The sequence below is a fragment of the Canis lupus genome, chromosome 6 (assembly GCF_003254725.2).
Source record: "Canis lupus dingo isolate Sandy chromosome 6, ASM325472v2, whole genome shotgun sequence".
In the NCBI taxonomy this organism is placed as follows: domain Eukaryota; kingdom Metazoa; phylum Chordata; class Mammalia; order Carnivora; family Canidae; genus Canis; species Canis lupus.
In genome coordinates this window covers 37,960,832-37,982,339 of record NC_064248.1, presented here as the reverse complement: position 1 = coordinate 37,982,339, position 21,508 = coordinate 37,960,832, and the positions used below count along the sequence as shown (strand labels likewise).

At 54.3% G+C, this 21,508-nt stretch overlaps 1 protein-coding gene across 5 annotated transcripts; it reads left to right on the top strand.

The window, feature by feature from the left end:
- Window positions 1–2,837: 2,837 nt before the first annotated feature.
- Window positions 2,838–12,725, top strand: ZNF205 (zinc finger protein 205). Of its 5 annotated transcripts, none has more exons than XM_025416754.3 (7): window positions 2,838–3,064; window positions 5,475–5,612; window positions 8,599–8,812; window positions 9,135–9,226; window positions 9,606–9,726; window positions 11,152–11,253; window positions 11,442–12,725. In XM_025416754.3, exons 2-7 carry the CDS (start codon window positions 5,556–5,558, stop codon window positions 12,563–12,565), a joined length of 1,710 nt encoding a protein of 569 aa, XP_025272539.1. In that variant the 5' UTR covers window positions 2,838–3,064; window positions 5,475–5,555; the 3' UTR covers window positions 12,566–12,725. The 5 variants fall into 5 exon arrangements, with proteins under 5 accessions (XP_025272539.1, XP_025272540.1, XP_025272538.1 ...); XM_025416755.3 differs by lacking the exon at window positions 2,838–3,064 and adding an exon at window positions 4,708–4,843 and having other exon boundaries at window positions 11,499–12,725; XM_025416753.3 differs by lacking the exon at window positions 2,838–3,064 and adding an exon at window positions 4,708–4,843.
- The last annotated feature ends 8,783 nt before the right edge of the window (window positions 12,726–21,508 follow it).

Genomic DNA, 21,508 nt, shown 5'->3' with positions numbered 1-21,508 from the left:
CCTGACTTCCATACCTGCAGGTGGACACACCTGGCCCAGTCCCACTCACGCTGACCAGCTCTTTGTGATCCTCACGATTCTGACTCTAGTGGGCCCTGCTCTCCCCCTCCCTCCTCCTCCCTGTAAAACCCCAGTCAGCTCTGCACAAACCCGAGCTCAGCTCTGTCCCCTGCTGTCAGCTGTTAGGGAATAAAGTCTGCTTTCACTGCTTCCAGGAACGTCTGGTTACTTGGTTTTTGACGCAGCATGTTTTTTTAATTCTCCGTATGTTTTTATATTGAACAAGGTATGTGTCACAGAGGGGGCAGGTCAGCAGCTATCCTTTCGTTGTGGATTTTTTTATACTTTGGTTTTTGAGACAAAATTCAGAACAGGTATATGATGAGATGAGCACTGGGTGTTATATTCCATATTGGCAAATTAAATAAAATATTAAAAAATTTTTTCAAAAGAAAAAAAATTTTCAGAACAGGTGAGTGTCAGGGAAGGAGGCCCAGCCCCGCGCGCTCTCCGGCAAAGGGCCCTGGCGCAGCCAGCCTCAGTTTCCCCGCGGGGTTCGCCGACTGGGGGGCTCGTGGCTATCCGCGCCGCGGTCTCCTCGCCCCGGCCGTCCTCGCGCACGATGCCCACGGGCGGGCGCCGCGAGAGAACCGGGAAACCGGAAGTTGAGATGGGGCAGCCGGACGGGAAACGTGGGCACACCGGCCGGGGGCAGGCGGCAGCAGGGCGACCCCCTCCTCGGCGGGGCGGTCCCTCGAGGGCGCGGGCGGGAGCGCGCAGGTAAGGGCCTCCGGGAGGAGCCCTGGATCGCCGGGTGGGCGGGGCCGTCGGGCGCCAGCCAATCACCGGCGTCTCCCGTGGGCGGGGCGGTGGCGTTGCCTGGGCGACGCGTTCCGCGTCGGTGTCCGGCGGGCGGGGGGCTGGAAGGCGCCGACTCCCCGGCGCGGGGCTCAGGGGCGTCCGGCGGCAGCGAACGCTGGCTTGTGCGGCCGCCTGACTTCAGGGCGGGAGGGCTCGGGTTCGCCGCTCAGCGGCCCTGGGAGTTCTTGTTATTTTCTTTAAAAAATTTGTATTCCTGGGGCTCCACCGGAATTCCCTTTTTTTCCGTAGTCTGCTCTACATCTGCTCTGCTGTTTATTCGATTATTCCTGTTTTTCTTGGCCTCTCTCGCATTCCTTTATCTACCTACCCCTCTTCTCTTCCTAAGGCTAGCTCTGCTTTACCGTCTCCAGCCTGGCTGAACAGCCTTAATTAGTGCAAGCTTTTTTTTTTTTTTTTCTTCTTTTTTAAACATTTTTTCCTTCTTCAGATGATTTTCTTTGTCTAGTTTTTCTTTTCTTTTTTTTTTTTTTAAGATTGTATGTATTTATTCATGAGAGATGCAGAGAGGCGGACAGGACAAGCAGGCTGCATGCGGGGAGCCGGATATGAGACTCGATCCCCACTCTAGGATCACGCCCTGAGCTGAAGGCAGACGCTCAACCACTGAGCCACCCAGGCGTCCCTCTAGTTTTTCTTATTCCGAGTGGTTTTGTAAGACCTAAGTTAGTTCTCAAGTCAATGTCTTAGTTCTCAAGTCAATGTCTCAAGTCAATGTCTGAAAGTAGATCACGATTTTTTTTTTTTTTAAAGATTTTATTTATTCTTCATGACACACAGAGAGAGGCAGAGGGAGAAGCAGGCTCCATGCCGGATCCGGGATCTCGCCCTGGGCCAAAGGCAGGTGCTAAACTGCTGAGCCAGCCAGGGATCCCAGATCATGATTTATTTACAGAATGTAACCTCTTCTTCTTCTTCTTTTAAAGATTATTTATTTATCCTTCTTTTTTAAGATTATTTATTTATTCTTTTTTTTTTAATTTTTATTTATTTATGATAGTCACAGAGAGAGAGAGAGAGAGAGGCAGAGACACAGTCAGAGGGAGAGGCAGGCTCCATGCACCGGGAGCCCGATGTGGGATTCGATCCCGGGTCTCCAGGATCGCGCCCTGGGCCAAAGGCAGGCGCCAAACCGCTGCGCCACCCAGGGATCCCTATTTATTCTTTTTTAAAGATATTTATTTATTCTTTTTTTTTAAGATAGATTTATTTATTTATTTATTTATTTATTCACGAGAGACAGAGAGAGAGAGAGAGACAGAGAGAGGCAGAGACACAGGCAGAGGGAGAAGCAGGCTCCATGCAAGAAGCCCGACATGGGACTTGATTCCGGGTCTCCAGGATCACACCCCGGGCTGCAGGCAGCACTAAACCGCTGTGCCATCGGGGCTGCCCAAAGGTAATCTCTTCTTAAACTCAGCGAAGCCACCAGATGTGGGAGTTGGCATTCCTTGAGTGTTTGCTCTGTCTAAAGCTCAGGGGGATCCCTGGGTTTAGCGGTTTAGTGCCTGCCTTGCACCCACAGAGCGATCCTGGAGTCTCTGGATGGAGTCCTGCATCAGGCTCCCTCTGGCTGTGTCTCTGCTTCTCTCTCTGTGTGTGTCTCTCATGAATAAATAAATAAAATCTAAAAAAAAAAAAATAAAGCTCAGACAGGCACTACCATACATGGTAGTTTTCCTTGTGACAGTCTCCTGAGGTGAGTACATCCCTAAACTGGTGCCCTATGAGCTAAACAGCAAGTGTTTTCTGCTGCAGTTCTATGGGGTTCTTAAATTTTGTATTTGAATCATCAACATTTAAAAGTCAGGATATTTCACATATAAACCTAATTCTTCTCCTCCTTCTACTTCTTTTTCTTCTGGTTTCTTTTGAAAAATCTTCAAGAATTGACAATACTGAACCCCCAACTGCCCCCTTTGAACAAAATATGATTTCTGGAAGTCCCTGAAGCTCCTCCACTAATACCATCTGGCACCCAAGCCACTGGTCATCTATGGTGCTGCCTGCTTGCTGGAGGCGTTTTTGATCTATGCTTTCCCAGGGACCTTTCTGAAATCTTTTAGGGACTGCATTTCCCGCACAGTAAATGTGAAGACTCTTCCTCCTAGACCTGCTTGGTCCTAGAGCCAGCCCTGGAAGTATTTCCGCTCATCTCCAAGAAGAGGCTAAAGTCTGTCACATAGTAAGTGCTCAATATTTTCTGAGTAGTTAAATCAATGTTGAGACTCCATTTGGTCTAGTTTAGGTGACCCCGTGGTGGGATCTAAATTGCTGGGCTTCCCCAGTGTCCCTGAAAGTAGCCCCTTTTGTGTGGTAGAGAAACATTTGCCCAAGAATCAGGACACACACACTTTTTTGAGACTGAGATCCTCCTGCAACTGCTGTGGCTGAAATGGCCTATGTCAGGAATGAATTCCTTTACTCTGGACGTTGATCATGCTCCTTGTTGATGGAGAACCATTCGCAGACTGAGTAGTTGATCTTTTTCCACAGCCCCCTGGGACTTCTCAGTTTGTAGCTCTCTGGCTTGACAATAGTATTGACTTTTGCTACAACTTTGGACATACCTCTCACCTTGAGGATTAAAACGCCTGGAAATACTGACCAGAGACAAACTCCAAGGCTCTCATTTTTAAAAAGTATTTATTTAGTCAGGAGAGACATATAGAGAGGCAGAGACACAGGCAGAGGGAGAAGCAGGCTCTCTGTGGGGAGCCCGATATGGCACTTGATCCCAGGACCCTGGGCTCATGACCTGAGCTCAACCACTGAGCCACCCAGGTCTTCCCCCAGGCTCATATGTTTTGTTCCTCAAACTGACAGTAGAATAGATCAGAATCCTAAAAGATGTTTAACTCCAAAAGCAGAGTCACAAATTCAAAATGCTTCAGGGGTAAAGTGGGGACCAAATGCAGCAACGTGAGAGCAGATCCCGCATGTGGGGAATATGAGTCCAGGGTTGCCCGGTGTTCTGATTTTTCAAGAAAATCAATTTTATGAGAACTTTACTAATTTTTAAAAATATTTTATTTAGGGATCCCCGAGTGGCTCAGTGGTTTAGAGCCTGCCTTTGGCCCAGGGCGTCATCATGGAGTCCTGGGATCGAGTCCCGCATAAGGGGCTCCCTGCATGGAGCCTGCTTCTCCCTCTGCCTGTGTCTCTGCCTCTCTCTCTGTGTGTCTCTCATGAATAAATAAATAAAATCTTAAATATTTTACTTATTTGTTTGACAGAAAGAGCCAGAGAACACAAGTGGGGGTGGAGGATGGCAGAGGGAGAGGGAGAAGCAGGCTCCCATCTCGACAGGGAGCTCAATACCAGGACGCTGAGATCATGATCTGAGCCAAAGGCAGATGCTTAACCAACTGGGGGGAGGAGGTCTAGAAGAATCCGTGTGGTGCTGTGTCTTTTCAAGGTGTGGGGCCTGGGGCTGGGGGTAGGAGAACTCCATGCCAGTATTGGGGAGAGCCCAGAGGACCGGCTCATCGGCCTGGTGGCCTTAAGTGAAATCCAGGAACGTCTCCACGGAGACACCAGAAGCCCTGTGTGTCCAGGAGCATCGTGCCCCCTCCGCCGGCGGTGCCCTTCCTCCTGTGAGGACGGCTTCGATGCCCTCTTTGGAACGTCAAATGTCAGAATCCTTCCACAGAATTTATTTTCCCGTTTTGTTGGTGCCACAAATGAACGCCAGGTAGAGCGACCGTGAGCTGGCGGTGCGGACCTCGGGCTCGCCCCGTGGCCGAGGCAGGTGCAGCCGGGCCGGGGCCTCCAGGCCCGGAACCCTTGAAGCCGGGAACCCTGTAGGGCTGCAGCTGCGTGGGGAACGGGATCTGGGAGGGACTTCCTGTTGTCCCTAATCCCAGTCTCCACCTGGCTCCCCGGCCCGGTGCAGGCTGTGGAGTCTCCCTTCCTGGGGGCGGGGGCCCCCGCCGACCAAGCTGCCCCCTCCGCCTCCACCTCGGTGAGAGGGCCACGGGGCGGGGGGCGTGTGGATCCCGAGATCCACGCGCGTGGCCGGCTGGCAGGAGGGGCCGGGGTCAGAGGTGGAAGGCTTCAGGCTGGTGGGGAGGGAGGGGGTCTGGACCCAGGTTCAGGAAGGGGAGGGCACGGCCAGGCCCGTGAGCGGACGTGAGCGGCGGACCTGGCGGGAGGTTGCCGCCGCGGGCTGCTCTGTTTCTGGAGCCCAGGTGGGGCCGGGCCAGGCGGAGCGCAGGGTGCGTGTGTCCTGGGCCTGGGAGACAGTGGGGCCTCGATTCTCCAGCTGAGCCGCCTGTGACGGCTGCGGACACACGCAGCACCCGTTTTGTGGGATCTCTGCAGACCTTTCAGGTCCAGCCCTGGCTCTCCCTAACGGGGCTGCTCTGAGAAGCAGAGTTCTGACTTAAATGATAAAGGGGACAAAGCAAGATAGCATTCTGTCCAGTGAGGAACCAAAAAACCTCAGAGAGAGTGAGCGAGGTCACTGGAAGGCATCGGGGAGACTTTATTTCTAATCGGGACCAAGGATGGGTCTGTCTGATCCTGCGTAGGGATCTTCACGGTGCTTCCGAGGTGCCCAAGAGAGGCTGGCTGATTTCTTCCTCTTTTTCCAGGCTTCTGGCCAGAAGCTGGAGACGGCTTGGCCAACAAGAGGGAGAAACGACCCAGCCGTGTTTTCTACCTCTGAGATAGAAATGTCTGCAGACGGCAGAGGCACCCGGGCCACCCAGGACAAGGAGAGAGCCCGAGAGGTATGGACGGGGCGCTGGGTGAGGGATGCATGCCCGGGAAGGAATTGGAGCAGGAGCAGATTTTCAAGACAAGGTTTCTAGGCCAATGGGAGAGTTAGGCTCGCCTGGGTGCAGGGCTGGTGGATGGGCTTGTGGGAGGTGTTGAAGAGCCGGTGGTATGACAGGAAATGCCTTCCACCCCGGAATTGACAGCTATCAAACTGCTTTGCTTTGCCTGGTGAGCCAAAGGCTACCAGAAATAGCAAGGAGGTACGTGGGGGTCCTCCTGGTGAGGGTGCTCTCTGCACAGTGCCCAGAGCACACGGGGAAGCCCCCATCTACCCTCCCTTCTGCCTAGGACCACCCCCTCCCCTCTCTCTGGGTCTCAGCACCTAGGCCTTCCCATACCTGTTGCCCACGGGTGTGATTACAAACTGCGCGGGGACCAGGGCCACTGGGCTTGGAATGAAAGGAATATGAATCAGCTGCAGCCAGGTGTGTGACCTTGGGCAAGTCCCCTGACCTCTGGGAACCAGGTGTGTCATGTATAAAATGTCTATCATACATCTGCTGCTCTCACCTGTCTCATCCAGGAGGTTGGGAGGCTCCGAGAAGGTAATTATTGTAACACATAGAATAACATGCACAGCCCCTAGAACCTAGGTTAGAGAAACCTATGGCACCTCAACTAGTATTTCCAGGGGCTGTAAGTTCAAACACACATCAAGTGCAGGTCTTCCCCGACTTACAACCAGAAGTCAAGAATGCATCTAACATGCTAACCTACTGAGCATCACAGCTTCATCTCACCTACTCAGACGTGCTCAGGACACTTACAGCAGCCTGCAGCTGGGCAAAATCACCTCACACAAAATCTATTCTATAAAAGAGCACTGAGCATCTCATGGGAATGTACTGGACGCCATACTGAGAGAGAAAAACAGAATGGCAGGAGAGACAGCCCTGGTCAGTCTGCCGGTCGCTGACGCTCATGACCACGGGGCTGACAGAGCCGTGGCACCTGCCGCCCGGCAGCCCCAGGGACAACCGAGCCACTCACCGCCAGCCAGGCAGAGGAGACTGTTGCAAAGTTCGAAGTACGGTTTCTAATGAGTGCGTGTCACTTCCGTGCCATCTTGAAGTTGAAAGCCGGTTAAGTTGGGCCGTTGTAAGTCAGGGACCGTGTGTCTTAGTTGTCCAGTATCCGTACCAGAGAGGCACAAAGGGGTGTCCACGCTGTTTCCTTTCCCTTCCGTGATGCCTTTGTAGACTGACGGCTTCAGAGTCCCTGACATTCTTTGCTGCTGTTTGGTTCTGTCAACTTACACGGTAGCATGGTAATGATTACTGGCACCACTTTGTTTATCCAGAATGTTCCAGTGTGCAGCTCTTTGTCACAGCTTATCTGTGCGTGAGGCAGAGCAGCTGGGTCTCGGAGGCTATCTGGCCCAGGGGGCTTCCAGGCACTCCAGCTCCTGGTCTAGGGTCCTTCCCTTGGAGACCTTCTGTAGGCGGAGCTCGGGGGGCTGGACAGAGACGCCTGACCAGTCCCTGTGCTGTGGATGGCAGTGAGGCGTCCCCAGGGGCCTCCCTGTGCAAAGGAAGTGACTTTCCTCAAACTGAAGAGGTTTGTGGGAAGGCAGTGCCCACTCTAGGTTCAGCAGTGGGTGAGGGGCTGGCCTGGATTTGAGTCCTGGTTGCCTGAGTCTGTCCCGGGGACCCGGAGCTGAGGCTGCTGTGAGGATGCAAGGACCAGGGGGGAGGACCCTGGAAGTGCCCTTGTGCTGGGTCGTGCCAGGCAAGAGCCAGGAGGTTTTCCTTCCGTCAGACCAAGGTGGGCGCAGGTCCGGGCACGGTTAGTGGTACCCTTGGGCTTTTTTCTTTTTTCTACAAACCCCAAAACTCCCACTTCTGAGACCAAATTGAGTCAGCCTGGAAATGGCCCAAGGCCACATGCTACCGCCCTGTCATCTTCAAGAAATGGTGGCCCTGGAGTTGACTTGTGAGTCACCTTGAGTTCCAGTCCCTGCTGAGCACTCGCGGGCCCTGTGATCTTCGGCTGTTGTCTCATCTCTGAGCCTGAGTGTGTCAGTTTCCTGTGTCTGTGTAACAACCAGAATTTATTCCCTCAGTTCTGGAGGCCAGAAATCCCAAATCAAGGTGTTGGCAGGGCCTCCTCCCAAACTCTAGGGGAGGACCCTTCTGCCTCTCAGCATCTGGTGGCTCCAGGTGTCCCTTGGCTTCACCCCAGCTCTGCTGCCATCTTCACGTGGCTTTTTCTGTGTTTCTGTGTCTTTTCCTCTTATAAGGACACTAGTCATTGGGTTTAGGGTCTGGTCTAAATGCAGGATGATTTCATTTCTAGATCATTAACTAATTACATCAGCAAAGACCTTTCCAAATAAGGTAACATTCTGAGGTTTTGAGCAGACATGAAATTTGGGGGGACTCCATTCAATACACGGCACTTGGTTTCCTCAATGGTTTTTTTTTTTTAATTAAAAAAATTATTTTTTTATGGATTTGGGAGAGCATGAGCAGGGTAGGTGGGTGGGGGAGCAGAGGGAGAGGGATAAGCAGATCCCTTGTTGAGCAGGGACTCCCATGTAGGACTTGATCCTGGGACCCTGGGGATCACGACCTGAGCTGAAGGCAGACACCTAACCCGACCGAGCCACTCAGGCACCCGGTTTCCTTAATGTAAAAGTATAACAGTCCACACTTCTGTGGGAGGCACGAGGCTGGAATTGAGAAAGCATCTGCATCGTGGGCACCTGGCCTGGCCTTGAGCCTTCTTGCCTTCCCCTGCTGCCCCAGCTTGTGGAGGTGAACTAGAGATGTGTGGGTCCCCAGGACCAGCAGAAGGAAGCAAGGCCAGTCCTTCAAGCTGTGCCTTGTATTTGGGTGTGTGTGGCCACCCTGGGTGTTGGCCCCAGGACCTCAGGTGGGGAGCTAGGCTGTGTCTCCTATTCTCTGCCCAGGTGCTGATGGGGGCTGTCATTCCTAGGTTCCAGGTCATGGGCATCCTTGTCAAGAAATGCTCTCTGAGTCAGAGGAGACGGTGCCTTTGGGAGCTGCTTGGGACTCACCCCATATCAAGATGGAGCCAGAAGAGCCCCACCCTGAGGGTGCATTGCAGGGGGACGGGGTACCAGGAGTGCCAAGCTGGGTGTCCCTAAGCCAGGGCTCTAAGGAGAAAACTCTTTTCCTGCCTAGTGGAGGTGAGGAGAGGGATGGAGAGGGATGTTTCGAGAGGCACTTTCTCGGGTGTCAGCTGTGGTTTGGAAAGGCAGAGGCTCGCAGCATAGGTGGAGAGGGCACGAGCTCTCTGGCCATGGAAATGCCTGGATGTCCACCCACCTGCTCCTCAGAGGCCGCTCCCGCACAGCCTCAGAGCCTGCTGACCCTTTTCTTGGGTCAGGTCGGGGGTGGAGTTTGAAGCAGCTGTGGTGTCCCTGGTGAGCCAGGCCTGAGTCCCCTCAGGGGAGCAGCGGGGCCCAGCAGGATGAGGTGGCCTCCCTGAGGACCTCTCTCCTCTCTCAGCCCTCCCCTCCCCCCAGATCCCTGTGCTTTCTCGGGAGGAGAGGACCAGGGACCGGCAGATGGCTGCAGCACTCCTCAGCGCCTGGTCCCAGGTGAGTGTCCCTGCTCTGGTGTGAGGCTGGAGCAGGAGCAGAGGGGTGTGGGGGAACAGCATCTCTGGCTGTGGATCACCCTGTGGATCCTCGTCTGGGTCTGAGCCCTGGGCCTGAGGGAGGGGCCAGAGGGGAACGTGCTCAGAGAGCCTGAGCTTTGCCTGCGGTGCCCAGAAAGGACCCTTGGCTTTGTCTCTTGTCTTCTGTGGTACACAGCTGCCTGGGCGGCTGTCCTGCTTCACCCTCGGACGTGACGACAGACCTCACTCTTGGTCCGCAGCGGGTTGGGGGCCAGGGGGCTCCCCTCATCCTGGAGCCATTGCGCCCCGACAGGGTGTCCCGACATGTCCTGGAGAGTGGGCATTTTGTGTGGTTTCAGATGCCGGTGACCTTTGAGGATGTGGCTCTGTACCTCTCCCGAGAGGAGTGGGGGCGGCTGGACCACACGCAGCAGAGCTTCTACAGGGACGTCCTGCAGAAGAGGAATGGGCTGGCCTTGGGTAAGGGCCCGAGAGGTGCTGGCGGTGGCCACCTCCTAAGGCCTGAAGCCAGAGGGAGGCCGTGTCTCCGTCATCTCCTCCTCACCTTCCGGGGCTTAAGCTCCTTCTCATTGTTCATCTGGGCCACTCTGTTCTGTGCTGATATGGGAACCACCAGCCAGGGGTGGCTGCTCAGCACTAGAAATGTGGCTGGAGCTACCAAGTTTATATTTTATTTTGTTCTAATCGGCTCAAGTTTGAATTGCAATAGCCCCATGTGGCTAGTGGCCGCTGCGTCCGGCAGTGCTGACCTAGAGGTCCTGCTCCTCGGTCCCACCGTCCTGCTCCTCAGAGCCCCACCTGAGAGGCGTCTGTCCAGAGAGCAGGGGCTGCCTGCTGGGGCTGGGGGGTACTGGTGCCAGCTAGTGTCCCCAGGCCCCCGGATCCTGAGCTGTCACATCCACCCCGAGGGGCCTTGTTTCTCGTGGTAAGTAAAGTCCCAGCACCTTGACTCCTCAGTTTCAGACTCTGGTTTTGTTGGCAGAATTTAGGAGGTCTTATGGACAACTGCTGGTGCTCATTCCTTCATTGCCATTCATTTACACGTCCTGTCTGTCTGTCCGTCCGTACACACCAGGGGCATACTTGCTAGCCCAGGGGAGCCGGGGGCTGGTCACTCCACCCTTGACTTCGGGGGTGGGCCTCAGAGTCAGGGCAGCTCACTCCTTTAATTATTTGCTCATCACCCATCGTTAGCACTCCCCAGGGCCCAGGCCGGCAGGTCTAGGCAAGTCCTGGGAAATTAGAGGGAACTTAGCACCCATTTGCAGCCCGACAGCAAGCCTCACAAATGCCCTAAACTCACTGCTGGGTCCAGTGTATTCTTTCCCTCCCATAGGGCGTGGATCAGGGCATGGAACCTGGGCCCCGCTGCTCTCTTGCTGACTAGACCAGAATCCCCAGGCCATGGCCCCAGGGGACTTGGCCAGTGGGCCATTGGTCCTTGACTTCGGGGTGGTCTGCACCCCCAGCCTTTTACCCCAAACCCCCTTCACTGGGCTTCCTCCACCTACTGTCCCTCCTCCAGGAGTCCTTTTTGCTCGTGGTCTGGGAAGATGCAGGCCTGGGAGACATTGCTGGGCCTGCTGCCAGGGGCCCGTGTGACGGAAGGCGGTTTGTTGGCAGCTGACCTCACCAGCCCTCTCCCTTTACTCCTGGTGCTCGCTCAGGGAAACGAGATGGAGCCCCTCAGGAGACTGTGTCTGGCAGTCAGCCTGCAGTGTGCTTCCTAGAGAGGGGTGGACACCTGACCCCAAGTGAGGTAGCTCATATAGTTTTACCCCATGTTTGCAGAGCTGTCTCCCCACTTTTCCCTCTTCACGTGGTGTTTCCTGGGGGTGGTGGGCGTTTCCTGCTGTACAGCATCTCCTGTCTCTTTTTGGCCAGGATTTCCCTTCAGCAGACCTTTCTGGACCTCCCAAGGACAGGGCAAGGGTGAGGCCTCGAGCTCGTGCCAGCAGATGGGAGATGAGGAGGAAGAGAAGACAGGTACGTGCAGAGGTGGCAGGTGGGTGGGTGCCATGGCATGGGGGTGCTATGGGGTGCCCCTTGTCAGCATGGCTGTTTCACCTGGGGCACAGACACGTGGCCCTGCCAGGCGCAGGGCTGCCAGCTTCCTGTCCTCTGCAGGGAGTGGCTTTTACTTCCGGGATCCTCGCTCTTATCTCCATTTCCAGAATTACCCTGGGTCCCTCACGAAAGTCTCTCTCTTGCTGGAAACCCTCTCTCTCCAGGAGTCATTGAGGTGGGGAAGGAGGAGCCGGCCCCGTCCCTGGCAGCCTTTGGGGAGGTGAAGTCTTTCAGAAGCAGGGTGGGGAAAGCCCAGGGGGATGTCCTGCAGTGCGGGCAGCAAGTAGGCAGCGGCCAGAGCTCTGGGCCAGCCAAAGACGATGGGCAGCCAGGTCCCCCAGAGGAGAGACAGGCAAAACCAGCCCCGCCTGACACCAGCCTCACAAAAGCCCAGGAGGGCCGCCTCCCAGAGAAACCCCGAGAGGGGTGGACGGGCACCCCTGAGAGCAGCGAGGAGGGCCTGACCCCCGACGGTGACACCAACAAGAAGACTTACAAGTGCGAGCAGTGCGGCAAGGGCTTCAGCTGGCACTCCCACCTGGTCACCCACCGGCGCACGCACACGGGCGAGAAGCCGTACGCCTGCACGGACTGCGGCAAGCGCTTTGGCCGCAGCTCACACCTCATCCAGCACCAGATCATCCACACGGGTGAGAAGCCCTATACCTGCCCCTCCTGCTGGAAGAGCTTCAGTCACCATTCGACGCTGATCCAGCACCAGCGCATCCACACGGGTGAGAAGCCCTACGTGTGCGACCGCTGTGCCAAGCGCTTCACCCGCCGCTCGGACCTGGTCACCCACCAGGGCACCCACACGGGCGCCAAGCCCCACAAGTGCCCCATCTGCAGCAAGTGCTTCACACAGAGCTCGGCCCTGGTCACCCATCAGCGCACCCACACCGGGGTCAAGCCCTACCCGTGCCCTGAGTGCGGCAAGTGCTTCAGCCAGCGCTCCAACCTCATTGCTCACAACCGCACGCACACCGGCGAGAAGCCCTACCACTGCCTCGACTGTGGCAAGAGCTTCAGCCACAGCTCACACCTCACGGCCCACCAGCGCACCCATCGTGGCGTCCGGCCCTACTCCTGCCCTCTCTGTGGCAAGAGCTTCAGTCGGCGCTCCAACCTGCACCGGCACGAGAAGATCCACACGACAGGGCCCAAGGCCCTGGCCATGCTGATGCTGGGGGCGGCGGGGGCTCTGGCTGCACCCCCGCCTGCTCCCACTTAGGAGGCCGGGAGGGGGGACCAGCATGGGGGAGGCACAAGGGCAGCGTGAGAGGGGGTGTGGGAAGGGAGTGGGAGGTGCTGGCATGGGGTGGGGCATGGCGACACAGGAGCTAGGGTGAGGCGCAGGCTCACGAGGTACGAATTAAAGGCCTTGGAATTCCCATCACCGCTCATGCTCTGTCTCGTGGGGTCCTGGTGGTGAGTCCAACTTGGGGGGCTGCTGGGGAAGCCGTGTCAGCATGGCTGAGGCATCCCTTAGTCACCGCTTGGGGGTTGATACTCTCCTTCCCAGCCCTGACCTGACTTGGGGCCATTCCAGAGCATCTGTATCACAAGCACACGCTTCTGGGCAAAGAGGTTTCCAAACCTGAAGCCAACCAGCCACTTCTGAGGCCATGGATCCCCCGGAGGGGCGGTCCGGTGCTGCGGCCATCAGTCTCGGTCTCCGGGCATTGCCTGAGCCCAGGACCCTCCGTTGGCTCTTCTGTTTGGGAGCTGGAGCAGGGCTGAGCCCTCCCTGTCTCCTGTCACAGGCACTGGGAGCCTGTTTTGTGACTGGACATTTTCTATGTGTTTCCAATGGGGCCCGGCCGTAACCCAGTAAGGATTCCTCCCTTACCAGGGACCGCCGTCCCTTCTGGTGCCTTCTGAGGCTGCTGCCACCTCCCTCTGCTACTTCTCACCCCATTGGCCACTTTGTACATGTCCTTTATAATTTGCCCTATCTGCCCGTGTCTGGATCTTTTACTCTTAGCCTTTTGCTTTTTGACCTCTGTAGCTATTTTCCATTCTCTCTTTTTTTTTTCCCCTGGGGAGGAATGGGCTCAGCCTGCTTATTATCCAGGATTTGTAGCTCAAATTTCAGTTCTGACACCAACTGACCTTGGGGACATCTGCATGAGGGAGGCCGTTGAAACTCCACCTGCCTCCCTGGATCAGGGGGTCCGCGGGGTGGCTCAAACAAGGGAGGGGATCGACAATAGTAATAGCTGACATTTGAGCAGCTGCCCTGCCGGGCGTGCGGCCAAGTGCTGTGGATAGGTCACTTCTGATCTCCACAATGCTGAGCAGTGGACTCCGTCCCGGTCCTATAGATGAGGAAACAGCTGAGAGGCCCAATAACTTAGCCAACAACCAGACAGCTGGAAGGTGGGTGCAGGTCCAGGAATTTCATGGTGTCAATCCCCCAGATTCCATGCACTCCGACAACTCCTGGTATGAGGTAGGGCTGTCTAAAAAGAGCGCAACAGGCCGTAGACTCAACCTTCAGGGGGACTGGACTCCGCTGGAGATGGCGTCGGGGAGCAGGTCATCAGCCAGGTGCCAGAAAGCTGCTGACTAGCGGGAGCCCAGGCAGAACTTGGTTGTGTCTGGGAGGTCTCCGTGGGATCTGGGGTTGGGTTGCTGGCAGGACTGAGCGAATTAGATGGCTCTTTCTTGAAGAGGTGAGAAAGAAAGCTGTTTCCTCCAGCTTGTCTTCATGGCTCCCATCACTCAGAAATGGGATTTCTCTGCTTGGCTCAGTGTAAGGGGCTGTGGGGGACTTGATCACATAAAGGAAGCCTGCTGCTCTCAGGAGCTTGAGATGAAAGAGAGGTGGGAAGGACACTTGTTAAAACGGTACTGGGAGCTTTGGTACTTGGTGCAAGCTTAGCACAGAGTACTTACTTGCTGGGTGTTTGCTTCCTTGGTCTTTCTGGCCACTGTGCCAGGCCTTAAACCACTTAGAGACCTGTGGAGTGAGCCAGGGGAATCATTTAAAGACTCCACTCTGGCCTCTGAGAAACTCAGAGACCTGGAAAAACTGTTCATGGCACCAGAGGAACATGATTCCGAGGGCCCCGTGGGTCTCAGTCCACCTGTCTCTAGAGGCCCATCCAGAGGTCACCATTCTGGGACAGAGCGGGCGAGAACGTCTTAGGAGTGGTACTTGGCAGTTTAGAAAACGTCTGACGAGAGAAACCAAGACTGCAGAGGTAGTGGAGGTGTCGTGGAAAGGCCTGGCGAGGCTGACGGCTGTTCGTGACCTGGCTGGGCGGGGGACGCCCGGGAAGGGCTCGGCCTCTCTGGCCTGCTTCCTCCCGGCTTCTGGGCCTCGGGGAGCCCCACCCGGATGCTCACCGTTCGCCTGCCCGGGAGGGCAGAGGTGGGACTAGCCCTGCGGAGTGCCCACCCTCCCGGAGCGGCCCCAAGGCACGGCCCAGCCTAACCTCCCCGGGCCGGGGTTGTCTCCCCAGCTAGGGGCGACTCCGCGGGTAGCACCGCCGGGACTGGGGCGGGAGAGCTGGTTCGAAGGGCCAACCTCGCTGGGTGGCCTCGCAGCGCGGAGGGTGGGTTTCCGGAAGCCCCGCCCACCAGCGCTGCCCTTAGCCAATCGGGTGTCTGGGCGGGGCGAGGGGCGGGCTCCAGCGGAACCGACCCATTACGTCCGCTTCTCTCCTCTCCCACGCAGCGCGGTTGCCCGGCAACATCCGAACTGGTCCTCTTCGACGCTCCCCTTTACCCGCTCCGCGGAGCAGCAGTTGCCGGAGGGACCCACCAGCGGGAGCTGGACTCCCTCACAGCCGGCCCTGGGCCTACCACCGAGATGCCGAACCTCCCGCGTTCCTAGAGAGGGCGCGGGCGGGGGCCCCGGCCGGAGCCGCTTCCGGCTTCCAGCTCCCAGCTCGGGTGTCTCGCGGCTGGCGGCTCGGGGGACCACCTGCCGCCGGCGCCCTGGCACCTTCCGAGGTCAGGGCAGGGAGCGGGGGGAGGTAAAGAGTGGGGGAGGTAAAGGGCGGGAAACGTTAGGTGGAGGCTTCGCTGCGTTCACTCCTTCGCTTTTCTTTATTATTTATTTTTTTTTAATTTATGTTAGTCACACAGAGAGAGAGGCAGAGACAGGCAGAGGGAGAAGCAGGCTCCATGCAGGGAGCCCGACGTGGGATTCGATCCCGGGTCTCCAGGATCGCGCCCTGGGCCAAAGGCAGGCGCCAAACCGCTGCGCCACCCAGGGACAGGGATCCCTCCTTCGCTTTTCAAATACAAAATGAATGCCTGCGTTCCAGGTTCTTTGCTAAACGTCTAGGAATACGCGATGCCAGAGCCAGACGGGATCCCTGACCGCAAGGGGTTCCGGCCTAGTGAGGGAGACCGCCGAGCCCGTGAGTGGCACAAACACTGCTCTCAAGTAGTGACAGGTACCGGAAGGAATGGAGCGGGAAGGCAATGGAGCCTGTTAGGAGCGGACTGTCAGAGGACCCCGCTCAAGGCGGGAGCATTAAGCCGGGACTTGGAGAATGACAAGAGGCCATTTTACAAGGATTTGGGGACAACCTTCCAAGCAAGGGGAGCAGAATGAATAAAGACCCTGCCACGAGGAAGAGACTGATGTGCCAGGAGCTAAAATGACACCTCCGGTGGGAGGGAAGGGGGGGAGGTGACCTAGACCACTTGCCAGGGGCTATGGTCTGGGGTTTCTCCTTGGTGTACAGCAGAGGATGGAGAAAGGGAGGTTATGAGAATGCTCCAACTTCCCTCATCCTCATGCTCCTCCGCCAGCCTGTGATGTGTGGCCTGCACCTCTGTCACCTCCTGGAGCACCCCAGTTTTTCTGTTCTCAACTGACAAAGGTTGAGGCTAGTCGTGAAGATTATTACCACAACCCGATAGGCCACTGACCAGAACAATTTGGGCTCAAATCTTCACGGGAAAGTGGAAAAATGCCTGGAAGGCCTAAATTCTGCAGCCTCTCATGCCCATTAGGATGCTCCTGTGGGCATGTCCCTGTGACAGGTTCCTGGCAATGCGTAACTCCCTGGGACAAACAGCTCTTTATTGAGCACTTCCTATGTGTTAAGAGTTCTGGGCTAAGTGCTCTACATGTCTTCCTCATTTATTTAATCCTTTTTTTTTTTTTTTTTAAGATTTTATTTGAGAGAGAGAGTACAAGAGCACAGGTGAGGGGGAGAAGAAGAGGGTGAGGGAAAAGCAGACACCTCGCTGAGCAGGGAGCTTGATGTGTAGCTCCATCCCAGGACTCTGAGATCATGATGAGCTGAAGGCTGATGCTTAATCAACTGAGCCACCACCCAGGCACCCCTCATTTATTGAATCCTTATAACAACCCTGAGAGACAGTGGATCACTTAGGATTCAATTCAACTATGAATAACAGAAATCCAAAATAGGATCTTAACCAAGGTGTAAGTGCATTTCTCAAGGTAATATGTGCAGGTGGGCTGGAAATAGGCAGCCTTATGTCAGGACTGGTATGGCAGGCCTATCCTACAAAGTCAACAGACCCCCAGACTCTTCCTAGCCTACTGCTCCACCACCATTAAAGCACCATCCTATGATCCCAAACAAAGAAGATTTAACCACATATGCTGATTTTTAACATTTTAGTTAAATGGGAATGCTATGTACACTTATATATTAAGAAATTTGAAGTTGTAGATGAAAGGGATGATTTCCTAGAAAAACAAAAATACTATCAAAATTTAGTCAGGAAGACATGAAAGTTCTCCATGGGAGAAATTATAAAAAAATATTTTTTTATGTCCTATTCTTTTTTTTTAAAGATTTTATTTATTTACTCATGAGAGACACACACAGAGAGAGAAAGAGAGAGAGAGGCAGTGACACAGGCAGAGGGAGAAGCAGGCTCCATGCAGGGAGCCGGATATGGGACTCAACCCCTGGTCTCCAGGATCATGCCCTGGCAGAAGGCAGCGCTAAACCGCTGAGCCATCCAGGCTGCCCTTATGTTCTATTCTTAATGAAAAACAAAACAAAACAAAACAAAACAAAACCTCATAGGCAGTAATGCTAGTGTGTACATTGGTTGTAATGGAAGTCTGAAATAACAGTGGCTTAAACATGGTATCTATTTCTCACATCACTGCCTGCATATAAACCTGGAGCTAGTTTGGTGGCTTCACAATCATCAGGAATCCAGTACTTTCTCTCTTACTGCTTTGATACCTCGGTGTTACTCATCTGCATGGTCCCTGCCACAATGTCCAAATTCCTGCTAGCAGCTAGTGAAAAAAGAATAGGAAGCAGGACCCATCCTTTTTCTATGTAAGATACATACATCATGTCTGGTCACATCTCATTGCCTTCAATTCAATTACGTGGCCATACTTAGCTGCAGAGAAGCCTGGGAAAATATGCTCCTTATTCTGAATCGCCATGTGCCCATTGAAAAATTCTTACTGTAGAAGGAGAAAACTGATATTGGGGGAACAAAATGGTAGTCTTTCTGCTGCAAATGGGAATAGATGCTCCTTAATACAGGCAATAGTTATATATCAGAGAAAAACAATGGGCAACTGTAGACCATTAAAAGTATTTTCATTAACCAAGACAGTGATGCCTTCTGTTCTCAATTTTTAACATTGTTTAGAGAGTTCTGGATTAAGAAAAATAATGAGTATAAATCCTGGAAATGAGTATAAGTTTCCCAGAAAGGAAATTTTGACTTTTTCATTATTTACAGATTATAGTTCCTAGTTAGAAAAATAAACTAAAATGCTTTCAGAAAGAAAAGAAAGTGGGTGCCTGGGTGGCTCAGTCAGTTGAACATCTGCTTTCTTTCTGCTCAGGTCATGATCCCAAGGTCCTTGGATGGAGTCCCACGTTGGGCTCCCTGCTCAGCGGGGAGTCTGCTTTTCCCTCCTCCCTACTCGTGCTCTCTCTCTCTCTCTCAAATATATAAATAAAAATCTTTTTTAAAAAAGTGTTATTGGGTGGTCAATGTAATTGTATACAAGTAATTTGCCCTATACCAGCAGTACCCAGTAAAATATATGGTAAGTGTACCAGCTATTAATTTGTTTCTCAGCCCCCAATACACTTTTTTTTGTCTGGTTTTGTGATATTAGAGCTTGTAGACCTCCTTAGCTCGCCAACTTGATGTTAGCCTTTGCCAATAGAGGGCGATGGAAGAACACTAAGTCTACACCTAGAAGAAGGGACTTTTTTCAGGTTCCTTTTCCCTTGTGCAGTTTTCCACGGGGCGGGTAGAGGGAGGGGAGGGAGCCCAGAAACATTCACTCCAGCAGTCTTCACAGAACAGTTTTGACACAAGCCCTCCAGCAAATTGTTAAGCAAATGTTGGAAGGTGGGTGTTTGTATAAATGATCTACAAATACAGAAAAAAGGAAACAATATAAATGTCCAAGAGTAAGGAACTTTAAATAAAATATGGCACTTCCATGGTATGGAAACTATGTGGTTTGCAAAACAGATACCTTTTATTTATTCACGGTGCTATGGAAAGCAATCCTTGATAGACTTTTGAATCATCAACAAAACACTTATATAGAAATATTCCAGACTTACATTAGAAATATCCATAGACGTAGGAGTGTAAGAACAGATTAAAACAATGCTCACAAAAAAAAAAAAAAAAACAAAAAAAAAAACAATGCTCACTTTTTTTTTTTCAAATGAGTAGTTTTGTTTGTTTGTTTGTTTGTTTTTAATTCATGAGAGACACACGCAGAGGGAGAAGTAGGCTCCATGCAGGGAGCCCGATGTGGGACGATCCCAGGACTGCAGGATCAGGCCCCAAGCCAAAGGCAGACGCTCAACCGCTGAGCCACCCAGGGATCCCCAACAATGCTCACTTTAAAAAAAAAAATTTATTTATTTATGATAGTCACAGAGAGAGAGAGAGAGAGAGAGGCAGAGACACAGGCAGAGGGAGAAGCAGGCTCCATGCACCGGGAGCCCGATGTGGGATTCGATCCCGGGTCTCCAAGATCGCGCCCTGGGCCAAAGGCAGGCGCCAAACCCCTGCGCCACCCAGGGATCCCCAATGCTCACTTCTGAATGGCCTTATTAGAAATATTTTTTACCTCCAGTTTTCTTTGCCTTCAGTTAGTCGATAAATACTGCGCCGGGCACAAATCCAGGTGCTAGGAGTAGGGCAGTGAAAACACTGCCCTCACGGAGCTTATAGTCCAGTATTAGGGGACAAATCTTACACAAGGATGTCAGGTAATGATGGAGAAATAAGGCACAAGCATGACGGGGGTACTGTTTACATAGGGTTAGCGAAAACCAATTGGAGGGAGCGACGTTTGAGCAGATCGAGGGTGTTAGCCTTGTGGGTATAGACAGCTTCATCATTTTCCACAGTTTACTCATTTTTTTTTTCTCCACTAGGCATGCAATGCTTGCATAATCAAAACAAATCACGAGAGCTCTTGGTTTCAGGAATGGATCCGGAGTCTCAGATCCGCAGGTAGAGAGGCAGAGTGTGGGTGCAGGTACAAATGCCTGGGAAGGAGAACCCACAGCTGCCCAGCCGCAGGGACCCCGCCGTCCCGCAGACGAGGCTGCCGGTGGGAGAGCGGGTGCGCCCCGGGGTCAGGGTATCCGCGGGCCGTGTCCTGCCGCACGACCCCGGCCAGCGCTGAGCTCGGCGGCGTAGAAGGGAGGCTCCGGGACCCTCACTGGACTGCATTTCCCAGGAAGCTCCGCGCCCCGCTAGGAGCCGATAGGGACTTCGGCGAGGGCGGGACCTAGGAGGCTAGAAAGGAGTCTCCCGGGCCCGAGCCGCGCCGGCCTCTGGCCTTCCTCCTTCCACCCATTCGAGACAAGAGCGGGTGGCGGAAGGCAGAGTCCGATTTCAGCGGATCTCTTCCGGTGGATCGGGCAGTCTAGTCGTGGCTGGGCCAGACGCGGTCTCGGCCCACTCGGCCAACCTCGGCTTGGCCTTTTCGCCTGTCACCCGTCCGGAAGGCGGAGAATTCTGAAAGATCGAAGTCCAGACGCAGAACTCAGCTCGGGGTCACAGGTGTGGATGCGCGGGGAGCCGCTGCCTCCTGATTGGCCAACTCCGGGGATTCTCCTCGTTCATTGGCTATTCCTCGGACTCAGTGGGCAGCGGCCTTCTGGGGCGGGTAGTGCGAGTGCTGGCTGCGGCGCATGCGCCGTGCTGCTTCCCGGCGAGCCCCGCGCGGACTTCCGGCGCAGGGACCTGGTGGCGGAACCAGGAACGCCTGGGCGGCTGTGGGCGGTGTGTATCCCGGGGGCGGGACCGGCGACCCGGGCCGCCGAGCTCTGCTCTCGAGTGCTGGGCTCCGGGCGTCCGCAGACGGCGCCCGGAGACAGAGGCCGGAGGGGGCGCGCGCTGCTGGGAAGCGCCGCGGGTGGGGCGCCTGCGCTCGCCCAGCCCGCCCGCCGCCGCCTCTCAGCCGCGCGCAGGCAAGGCTGCTGGGGTCGGAGCGCGGGGCTCCGGCCAGGTCCGCCGTCCCGCCCGCCGCGTCCTGCCGAGCGACCCTGGTGAGTCCCTGGCCCTCTCCGAGCGGAGCCTTCTCCTCGGTCACTGGAGGATGAGAACGGAGCGCGTACCTTTCGGGGGTGTTGTGAGGCGTGGAAGAATAAAGTAAAGCAGGCGCTTAGCGCGTGTGAGAGAAGGACTGCAAACCAGCCCGGTGCCTCACCCGGGTACCTGTTAACCTGGAGCGCGTCCACCCCGTGGAGTCTCCCAGAGCGGCCAATGAAGAAGCATTGTTAGGCAGAAAAGCAAGCTACAAAATAGTGCGTGCAGGAGGACCTCATTTACGTAAAACACACAAAAACACTTGGTTTTCCCCGTTTCTGTAGATAAATTTTCAGTAAATGGACAGGGAAAAAGTCCAGGAGGTCACATGTCCTACTGTTCACGGGAGGTTGCAACTGCATTTGGAAGGGGGTTTCTATTTTACGTGTTTCTGTATTGTTTAAATTCTCTCACCTTATTAAAATTATAATGCTCTATGTCACTTTTTGTTGGAAAAAAAGAGCAATTAAAGGAAATTTCAAAATACACGCTTTTCAGGACTATTGTAAGGAGTAGCAACGTAGGGTATAAGTATGTCATTCATACCTACCTGTGGATAAATGGCTTAGCTGGTGTCTGTGAGCTCTTTGCTGACACCCCAGGGCCAAGATGTGTTTTGTAATTCCGA